We start from the raw sequence: 11,366 nt of genomic DNA on the forward strand, positions 1-11,366 counted from the left end.
GCATGGGCCCAAGCTACGCCTGCCTCTTTGTAGGTTACGTGGAACAATCCCTCTTCCGTACCTACACCGGCCCTAAACCCCACCTCTTCCTCCGTTACATTGATGACTGTATCGGTGCCGCCTCGTGCTCCCACGAGGAGCTCGAACAGTTCATACACTTCACTAACACCTTCCACCCCAACCTTAAATTTACCTGGACCATCTCTAACACCTCTCTCCCCTTCCTGGACCTCTCTGTCTCCATATCGGGCAACCACCTCGAAACCGATATTCATTTCAAGCCCACCGACTCCCACAGCTACCTAGAATACTCCTCCTCCCACCCACCTTCCTGCAAAAATGCTATCCCCTATTCCCAATTCCTTCGCCTCCGCCGCATCTGCTCCCAGGATGAGGCATTCCACTCCCGTACATCTCAGTTGTCCTCGTTTTTCAAGGACCGTAACTTCCCCTCCTCGGTGGTCGAGAACGCCCTCAACCGTGTCTCCCACATCTCCCGCACCTCATCCCTCACACCCCGTCCACGCAATAAAAACCAAAAAAGAATCCCCCTCGTCCTCACGTACCACCCCACCAACCTCCGGATCCAACGCATCATCCTCCGACACTTCCGCCATCTGCAATCCGACCCCACCACCAAAGACATCTTTCCCTCCCCACCCTTATCTGCTTTCCGGAGGGACAACTCTCTCCGTGACTCCCTTGTCCGCTCCACACTCCCCTCCAGCTCCACCACACCCGGCACTTTTCCCTGCAACCGCAGGAAGTGCTACACCTGCCCCCATACCTCCTCCCTCACCCCCATCCCAGGCCCCAAGAAGACTTTCCACATCAAGCAGATGTTCACCTGCACATCTGCCAATGTGGTATACTGCATCCGCTGTACCCGGTGTGGCTTCCTCTACATCGGGGAAACCAAGCGGAGACTCGGGGACCGCTTTGCAGAACACTTACGCTCGGTTCGCAACAAACAACTGCACCTCCCAGTCGCGAACCATTTCAACTCCCCCTCCCATTCCTCAGACGACATGTCCGTCCTGGGCCTCCTGCAGTGCCACAACGATGCCACCCGAAGGTTGCAGGAACAGCAACTCATATTCCGCTTGGGAACCCTGCAGCCCAATGGTATCAATGTGGATTTCACAAGTTTCAAAATCTCCCCTCCCCCCACCGCATCCCAAAACCAGTCCAGCTCGTCCCTGCCTCCCTAACCTGTTCTTCCTCCCACCTATCCCCTCCTCCCACCTCAAGCCGCACCCCCATCTCCTACCGACCAACCTCATCCCGCCCCCTTGACCTGTCCGTCCTCCCTGGACTGACCTATCCCCTTCCTAACTCCCTACCTACACTCACCTTTCCTGGCCCCATCCCCGCCTCTTCGACCTGTTTGTTTCCTCTCCACCTATCCTCTCCTCTATCCCTCTTCTATCCGCCTCCCACTCTCTCCCTATTTATTTCAAAACCCCCTTCCCCTCCCCCTTTTCTGATGAAGGGTCGAGGCCCGAAACGTCAGCCTCTCTGCTCCTATGATGCTGCTTGGCCTGCTGTGTTCATCCAGCCCTGCACCTTGTTGTCTCGGATTCTCCAGCATCTGCAGTTCCTACTATCCATGATAAGTCTGATGATGGGATGAAGCTTGTTGATATCACTCAATCGTTGTTTCAGTGATTCCTCACCATGAGTCCAAAGTAAGAAAATGTCATAAATGTATCTGGTATATAGTGTTGATCGGAGGTCATGTGCAGCTTGTTCACACTTGTGCATGAAAATGTTGGCATGTTGGGTGCAAGTCTGTTCCCCTGGCTGTTTCGTGTGTCTAGATGGTTGTCAAAGGTGAAGATGTTGTGGTCCAGGATAAAGTGGATGAGTTGTAGGATGGCGTCTGGAAATTGGCAATTGTTGGTATTGAGTACTGATCTCCCTCACGTGCGTGCACACACACACCTATAAACCTATTTGGTGAATTTGCATTTGCAGACTTGTAATTGCAGATAAATTCAATTTTGTTCAAGCAGCACACCATTTGTAGACAGTCAGCTTGGCATTTTATAAATTCCTACATTGCAAATGAAACTAGTCTGACTCCAAATTAATACACAGCCAGATTCTAAACAAGGCCTCACACCTAAAATGCATTGCCTGACCTGAGATGTCACCTCTGGTATAGTGATAAAACCTTTAGTTATCTCAGGGCAGTGACCTGAAAGAAATTCTGGCATTTGTATTTTAATCCTTTCTAACTGATTAAAGATTTAACAGCCACCTTAGGTTTGTTCAATTCATTTGCATCAGCTCCATGGCCCTTTGATCTTTTGCTTATAAATTGTGTCTGATGCCACCTCTCCCACTGCCACCTGAACAAGGAGCAAGGCTCTGAAAGCCTGTGTCTTCAAATAAACCTGTTGGACTAGAACGTGGTGTGGTGTGATTTTTGACATACTCTAGAGGAGGGAATATTGACGCTACTGCACATGCGCTGGCTCCCTACCTGCAGTGTCATCACGCTCCCTGGTTTTGTCATTACGTACTGCCACGGTGCAGACCGGGAGTTGTAGTCCCTTCCAGGGAGAAACGCGCTTGCGCAGTGGGGAGCGGGGCCGTGGTGGGAAGGGGCCGGCCATGAGCGGGCAGTGTGTGAGGCGGCGAGCGGAGCCGGCCTGGGTCCCGGGGAGGAGGGGAAGCGGCGATCTCTGGTGAGCGCGCGTGTGTATGTGTCTGTGAGAGAGAGAGGGAGCGGGAGGCGGCCTTCCCCCTCCTCCTCCACCTCTCCCCTCCTCCCGAGTCTCCGGCGGTGGGCTTCCCGATGACTGCGTGGCTGATCCTGCCCGTCAGCCTGTCCGCCTTCTCCATCACCGGCATATGGATCGTGTGAGTATACTGGACCTGCTACTCCTCCTCAGCATTTTTTTTGGTTGGGTGGGGGTAGTGGGGGATTTGTTTTCAGCTTCCCTCCCGTCGCTTTCCCCACTCGGATCCTGCTCATGCGGCCGTTGCCTTGACACCCCACTCGCAGGACTGCGCCTGCTCGCACGGCCGGCGGCCGGCTGGCCGAACTGCGCCTGCTCCGTCGGTCCGCTGCCCAGTTCCAGTCCACCCCACGGACTGCGCCTGCTCACACGGCCGGTGGCCGGCTTGCCGTTTCTTGGCCACTGCATGGACTGCGCCTGCTCCTTATCTGGCCAGCTGACAATGTCAGGTATACACCTCATCGCAGACGTTCCCTGGGCTGCTTATTTTTAGCTGACCAGTTCCAACTGCATACTTATCTGATGTGTGTGTGTTGGGGATTTGAGGCTGTTGTTGCGTGCTTGCTGAAAATGTACATTCTACTCTGCTTTTCTGATCTTGGAACTTCGTTTAACATGAGACATAATACTGAATTTCAAACTTGTCGATTTTTTTTCTGAAATAAATTGATCAAAACATGAGGTATACCATCGGTTTAAGTGATCCATTAATGCGACATACTCTATTTTAATCTTGTTTCTCCCCCCGCCCCACCTTCTGTAACAAATAGGACATCCTGAGACTTTGCAATTGCCAAATAGCTCAATGTGATCAGCTACACTTGCTTGCCCCTTACAGAATTCTAGGTTATATTACAGTTTTTGAACTCGTGTTAGCAAACATGGTCAGTGAGTGATCAGAATTGGAAGGTTCACTCCCCTTCTCCCTAGCCTCACCCCCCCGCGTAGACACTGCCAGACCCGCTGCATTTCACCAGCATTTCCTGTTTTTATTTCAGATTTCCAGCATCTGCTGTATTTTGTAAGGGTGGCTTGTTTGTTTCACAGGTGGTGGGAAGGATTGGAGCTTGCCGAAAACAGGACCGGGGAATGGGTGACAAAAACAATCGGATGGACGCCTGTAGGGAAGTTGATGAAGATGAGATTGTTCATGTGTGAACCTAGCCTAGTGCTTACAACCCAGCCAAAGTTGGGCATCTAATACTGTGATGATGCTGTGGCTTTAAGAGGTGTGTTTTGTCCTGGTTTCTTTTGTAGGGAGAGAGAGAGAGAGAGAGAGAGAGAGATTAGGGGACAGGCACCAAATAGTCTTTGAGAAGGTAAATAACTTATCAGGCCTTGGAGTTTTTTTTAAAAGTTGGAACAATAGAAGCTGCCTGAGTGGGTGTGGTCAAGCATTCACAAACCCAGAAGTTTTAGTTAGCTTTCAGCAGTTGTTGCTGGGGCCTAAGCAGGGTTCAAAGACAGTGAATCTCTCCTAGCTGCTACACTCCCGCTCTCTAAGTTTTCTCTCAGTATTGTCTTTTGATGTTCTTTCGTTGTGGATTGGAGAACTGCAAGTGAGAGAATCTGTTTTCTGATTGTGCTTTTTTGCCAAGCGTGTGTTTATGGAATGTTACTGTATTGGAACAGTTAATAATAATTACTGTATCTATTATTCTGTTAAGTTTCCCAATAGAATCAAGTTATTCCAAGTTCTTCTTTCTTTTGGTATGTATTAACCATAGTGTTTTAATAAATGGTGTTTGGCTTAATGTCAAGTAGTTTGACCAATCAAATTTCATCTGGAACATAGCACATCACACTTACCTTTAAAATAAGAAAAAGCGAGGGTCCAGGCTACCTTCTTAATATGTTTTGGGGGGGTCAGATCTGGTCCATAACAATACCAACACTTATCTTTCTCCTTGGAGACAGTAAGGACTGCAGATGCTGGAGGCTGGAAAAGCACAGCAGGTCAGACAGCATCAGAGGAGCAGGAAAGTCAATGTTTCAGGCCAAAACCCTTTGTCAGGACTGGGTATAGGGAGGGGAGCCCACAAATAAATAGAAAGAGGGGGTGGGCTGGGGGGAAGAGATAGGAGAGATGGTGATAGGTGGATGCAGGTAGGAGATATTGTAATTGGGCCTTGGGAAGGGTGGAGCGGATAGGTGAGTAGGAAGATGGACAGATTGTGTCAGGATAGGGAGGTGAAAAGAAGGGGGAGGGCTGGACATGGGATAAGCCTGGAGGTGGAGTGATTTTGAAGCTGGTGAAATCAATGTTGAGGCCATTGGGCTGTAAGCTCCCAAGGCGAAATATCAGGTGTTTTTCCTCCAGTTTACATTTGGCCTCACTCTGACAGTGGAGGAGGCTCAGGATGGACATGTCACTAGGTCAGTGGGGGGGAATTAAAATGGATGGCAACCGGAAGGTTATGTTGGTCGATGTGTGCAGAGCGCAGATGATCCACAAATCTGTCCCCAAGTTTGCGTTTGGTCTCCCTGATATAGAGGAGACTGCAACAGAAGCAATAGATCCAGTTGGATGAAGTGCAGGTAAGTCTCTGCTAGATCTGGAAGGATTGTTTGGGGCCTTGGACAGAGGTGAGAGCAGAGATGTAGGGGCAGGTGTTGTACCTCTTGTGGTTGCCATCCATTTTAATTCTCCCCACTCCCCTGGTGACATGTCCATCCTGGGCCTCCTCCACTGTCAGAGTGAGGAGGAACAACACCTGATATTTTGCCTTGGGAGCTTACAGCCCAATGGCCTCAACATTGACATCACCAGCTTCAAAATCTCTCCACCTCCAGGCTTATCCCATGTCCAGCCCTCCCCCTTCTTCTCACCTCCCTATCCTGACACAATCCGTCCATCTTCCTACTCACCTATCCGCTCCACCCGTCCCAAGGCCCAATTACAATAACCCCTACCTGCATCCACCTATCACCGTCTATCCTACCCTTCCCCCAGCCCCATCCCGTCCTATTTATTTTTGGGCTCCCCTCCCCCTCCCCAGTCTTGGTGAAGGGTTTTGGCCTGAAATGTTGACTTTCCTGCTCCTCTGATGCTGTCTGACCTGCTGTGCTTTTCCAGCCTCACACCTATAGACCCTATTTTGTTCCAATGTTCTCTCTCTTATCCTGGGTCATGGTAGGTGGCTGTAATGGCCAGTGTAATTGAGGATGAATGATTCTGCAGTGCCCCTTATTGCAACCAAAGTAGACAGATAATCTCCAAACATTATTATGTTTTGTCTGAGCAGCCTGCAAAGAGAGATTGGCAAATTTCTGCACCTTTTATAGACCAATAGACATGGTTTTTGGGAATCTGAGCCTATATACAAGAATTCCCGAACCAAGCTACTGAGATAATGTAAATTTTTTGCACTATCTCTGTTTTGTGGTTCTCAAAACGGGATCCTCGAGCCACTGCTGCTCCTGGAGAGTCCCATGGGCTAGTCTTTGTGCACAATGCCACAGCTGACCCACACGTGTAGGAGTAGGCTGGAGCCCTCGATGCTGCCTCTCCTACATGCAGTGTGCCAGCATTCCAAACACAAGCAACAACTCTGCTATAAAAGCAATGTTTGTATTGCTGTTCTGGATGGGTGATGGTGTAGCACTAATGCTACTGAACTCGTAAACCAGACACAAATGTTCTGGAGACGTTGAGTTCAAATCCCAGCACAGCTCGGTGAATTTAAATTCAATCAATTTAAAATACAGTCTAGAATTGAAAGCTAATCTTGGTCATGGTGACTGTGATGTTGTTAAAAACCCATTAGGGGTAAGAAATCTGTGGTGCTCATGTGGCCTGGCCAGAACAGAGACCTTGGAGTGCAGGTTCCCTAAAAGTGGAATCACAGGTAGACAGGGTGGTGAAGAAGGCGTTTGGCACACTTGCCTCTATTGGTCAGTGCACTGAGTATAGGGGTTGGGAGGTCATGTTGCGGCTGTACAGGACATTGGGTGAGGCCACTTCTGGAAAACTGCATTCAATTCTGGTCTCCTTGCTAAGGGAAAGATGTTGTTAAACGTGAAAGGGTTCAGAAAAGATTTACAAGGATGTTGCCAGGGTTGGAGGGTTTGAGCTATAGGGAGACGCTGAATAGGCTGGGGCTACTTCCTCTGGAGTGTCAAAGGCTGAGGGGTGACCTTAGAGAGGTTCATAAAATCATGAGGAGCATGGATATGGTAAATAGTCAGGTCTTTTCCCAGGGTATGGAAATCCCAAACTAGAGGGCATAGGTTTAAGGTGAGAGAGGGGAAAGATTTAAAAGGGACCTGAGGGGCAACTTTTTCATGCTGAGGGTGGTGCGCATTTGGAACGAGCTGCCAGAGGAAGTGGTGGAGGCTGGTAAAATTACAACATTTAAAAGGCATGTGGATGGGTACATGTATAGGAAGGGTTCAGAGGAATGTGGGCCAAATGCTGGCAAATGGAACTTGTTTTATTTAGGACATCTGGATAGCATGGATGGGTTAGATCGAAGGGTCTGTTTCCGTGCTGTATAGCTCTATGACAGTTGACTCCAGATGCACAGCAACGTAGTTGACTTCTAACTGCCATCTGAAACAAGCCACTCAGTTCAAGCGTGATTGGAGGAGGGCAGCAAACATTGGGCTTGCTCCCCACCTCGTGAAAGAATTGTTCTTAAAAAAAAAAATCCAAGTGCGAGATTCAGCTGCGCAACACGAGGAAATGGCTGAAACGTGTCGCCTGGCGCTCTCTCCAGCTTAGAACCAGGGCGTCGTCTGATCAATTTTTCCAGTCAATTTATTTTGGAAAACATGGAGAGTGGGTCAGTGTAGGCCAAAAGGTTCGAAGCCTCTGGTGTGCGGGGTTGACTGAAGCCAAGTGGGGAAAATCCCAGTCCAGGTGACACAAATGGAACATTGGTGTCTCCTTTGTATTGAAGCCTTTAATCCAATGCATTTGATTTAAGGTCATAAGGTTAGTCTATTTCTTCATAGGAATTGATACTGTAGATATGGGTGGCCTTAATGATCAGCAATGATCTGGCTCCTGTCTGTCCCTAACTGCTTAATGTTTTCCTTCTTTCAGATACGCGATGGCAGTGATGAACCACCACGTGTGTCCTGTGGAGAACTGGTACGGCATTAGCAATTTCTTTTCTCCCCTCCAATCCTGCTTTGCGCGGACCGATAGCAGCTCAGCTTTGGCATCGAGGCGGTACAGATGATTTCCAGGGAAGGCTGGAGCAGTGGAAAACGCCGCTGCTGAGGATAGGATCAGAACAGCTGGCAAAACATCCTGCGTGCACTTGTGTAAACTCTTACGTCTGCTGGAGTGGTAGCTAAAGAATCGTTGCTTGGGCAGCCTTTTTGGGAGTGTAAGGCTATGCTTCAAGCCCCCATCTCTCAGAGCGTGTACTCACAGGAGTGTCAATGAATTCAGTGTGATTCGTTCCTGTGTACTCCCCCCAGCCCCCACTACCGGTGGAATCAATCTTTTGGCTTGAAATCAGTTCCTGTTCTCAGCCTAGAGTAGTGTGTTTAAACATTAAACAAACAACAAATAAGCCCCAAGGAATACCTTTCAATTTCTTTTGCCCCAGTAGTTTTGCAGCTGCACTGAGGCACATGACTGTGGCGTCTATGTGTACATAAGTGCACACAGTTTTAAATTCCCTGTTTGATTCGGATTTGAATTTCGAGGTTTTCTTGTTGTATTACGGTCAGCGGCAAGTGACTGTTTTGCAATGTCTCCGTGAGTTTTGTAGGGTCTCTGAGCTCCAGTGTAACAAGCTGACCAGGAGTCTCCCCTGCTGATCCAGCCTGCCCTCGGCCTGTGTCAGAAGGGTTGATCCCTGACCTGTTTGGCCATGTTCTGCCCAAATTGTCCCAGACCGTCAAGCTCTGGGGTGGGTGTCGAATCCCATGAGCCTTTGGCTCAGAGTCAGGGACCCTGGGCACAAGACCTCCTTTCAACGTGCTCCCTTCTGTAAAGTGGAGCTTGGTACGGAAACCCACAAGAACTGCGGGAGCAACATACTGCAAACGCTGGAATCTGTACCCAAAACAGAAAATTGCTGGAGGTCACAGCGGGTCAGGCAGCATCCATGGGGAGAGAGAGAGAGCAAGCTAATGATTCGAGTCTGGATGTCTCTTCATCAGAGCTGACATGAAGTGTGGAGGGGACAGCATTTATGCAATAGTTGGTGGGGGGGAAGGGTGCGGGTGGAGTGCTGAGGGAGAAAGGATGTTGATAGTTCAGATTAAGTGATTGGAATGTGAGAGCGGCAGAACAATGGTGTGTCTAACTGCTAGACTGGGAAGAACAGACGGTCCCATTTGGGTGGGGGTGTGAGGAGAGAGGACATGGTGACAGAGAATATAGCAAGTAAAGCTACAAGAAAGGGAAGGAATGGTAGTTGGTTCACAATCTGAAGGTGTTGAACTCAATAGAGATAACAAGGTGTAGAGATGGATGAACACAGCAGGCCAAGCGGCATCAGAGGAGCAGGAAAGCTGACGTTTCGGGCCTAGACCCAGCCAGAAGGCTGTAAAGTGCCTAGTCTTAAGATGAGATGTTGTTCCTCCAGTTGGCACTGTGATTCGCTGGAGCATCATGGCATGCCAAGGACAGACACATGGGCATGTGAGCAGGACGCTGTGTTAAAATGACCAGCTGCGGGAAGGTCAGGGTCATACTTGCACATGGACTGGAGGTGTTCTGCAAAGTGATTACCCAGACTCCGTTTGGTTTCTCCAGCGCCCTAGAGTAGATCACATTGGGTGCAGCAAATGCAGTAGGCCAGATTGGAGGAGGTCCAGGTGAAATGCTGCTTCACCTGGACAGTACTGTTTAGGCCCTTGGATGGTGAGCGGGGAGGAGGTGAAGGGAGGGTTGGTATTGGGGGTAATTGAGGAATGGACTAGGGTGTCTCAGAAGAAACAGTCCCTGTCAAATGCAGAGAGGGGGAGTGAGGGAAAGATGAGTTTGCTGGTGGCATTCTCCTAGAGTTGTCTGCAAGAACTGTGTTTGCTGTGGCACACCTAGGTTATCTTGCGTTTGTATGATTACATGTGAAAGAAGAACGTAGAGTCATAGAGACTTACAGCTCAGAAACAGAACCTTTGGTCCAACTCATCTGCGCTGATCAAATATCCTAAATTAAACTAGTCTCATTTGCCAGCATTTGTCCCATTTCCCTATTATTCCTACTCATGTGCTCATCCGATACCTTTTAAATTTTGTAATTATACCCACGTCCACCACCACCGCTGGCAGCTTGTTCCATACACGCACCACCCTCTGCATGGAAAAGTTAGCCCACAAGTCCCTTTTAAATCTTTCCCCTCTCACCTTAAACCTATGCCTATCTAGTTTTGGACTCCCCTACCCTGGGGAAAAGACCTTGGCCCTATCCATGCCTCTCATGATTTTATAAACCTCTGTAAGGTCACCCTCTCAGCCTCCAACACTCCAGGGAAAATAGCCCCAGCCTATTAATCTTCTCTCTATCACTCAAACCGTCCAACTGGGACAACATCCCTGTAAATCTTTTCTGCACTTTTTACAACCCTTTGCTGTAGTAGAGAGACCAGAATTGAATGCAGTATTCCAAAAGTGGCCTCACCAATGTACTGTACAGCCACAACATGACCTCCCAACTCCTGTACTCAAAGCAGTGTAGATTCGTTGGAACTCTATAAATTAGGTGATGGTTCGATGCAATATTTTTCTGCCACAGTGATTTTTCTCTTTTTGGAAACTTCTGTGGGCTCTATTTGAGCTTTCTTTGAGGGAAGTCCTTTATTAGATGATAAAGGAAAGAGGCAGCATCTCATTATTGTCAGTATTTGCTGAGTTCTTTTCTCAAGGTCTGTTTCTTTTAGATAGAGAAAATGACGCAAATAGAAATGGAAAGATTAGCTGTAGCATGTAACAGCTCACCCAACCTTGTGGATTATTCAGATCAAGATAGCATGCTAACCATGTGTCAATGCTTTAACTTAAAACCTTGTTTAGCAAAGTTAGTTGCAATGTAATGGAGAAACATGGCAGTTTATATAATTGAGATTTGATTTTGATTTTATTTTACAGTGAGGATACAATAAGATTCAGTGAAAAGCTTTCATTTGTCGCCATAGTACAGCGCCACTTTGAATAATTTAAGAATAAGGTTAAAGAGAGAATAGCAACTAACTTATTTACCCCTTGTGAAAGATTCAAGTTGTTCAGAATATTTGTCTAAAAGGTCTATATAAGATTTTTCTAAATAAAATCCGGTTCGTGCACATTTTTTTACGTCTCGTCGTTCACTTTCTCGGCTTGAGTCATTGCAACTCTTGTCCGCAACTTGTGAGCTGGGTTTGCGTACAATGCCATCTGCAAAAGTCTTTGTTCATCAGCATTCCCCGTCGGCCACGATAAACCAGAATCATCACCGATTCTCAAACGCGACCCCAGTGGAAGTCAGACGGGTGGTGGAAAAAGTCAAGATGAATTTGGGTCAGCAGCTGTTGACTTTTCACGTAGTCTCCCCAACTCCGGCCACCGCTCAAAACTTAAAAGCTGACACAGCCACTGGATGCTGCCCTCGTCCACCCTATCCCCGGCTTCAGCTCTCTCCTGAGTTCCGAGGAAGGGCCACCGGACCCGAAACGTTA

At 48.4% G+C, this 11,366-nt stretch overlaps 1 protein-coding gene across 1 annotated transcript in view; it reads left to right on the forward strand.

The window, feature by feature from the left end:
• Positions 1-2,454: 2,454 nt before the first annotated feature.
• The window catches only part of LOC109916699 (transmembrane protein 150A), a 30,978-nt gene continuing 22,066 nt past the window's right edge, over positions 2,455-11,366 (forward strand). Inside the window, exons 1-2 of the mRNA XM_048618495.1 lie at positions 2,455-2,868; positions 7,795-7,923. Coding sequence (XP_048474452.1) covers positions 2,804-2,868; positions 7,795-7,923 — 194 coding nt within the window. The 5' untranslated portion in view covers positions 2,455-2,803. The remainder of the gene's footprint in view (positions 2,869-7,794; positions 7,924-11,366) is intronic.

This window comes from Rhincodon typus, chromosome 40, assembly GCF_021869965.1.
Source record: "Rhincodon typus isolate 14 chromosome 40, sRhiTyp1.1, whole genome shotgun sequence".
Classification (NCBI taxonomy): domain Eukaryota; kingdom Metazoa; phylum Chordata; class Chondrichthyes; order Orectolobiformes; family Rhincodontidae; genus Rhincodon; species Rhincodon typus.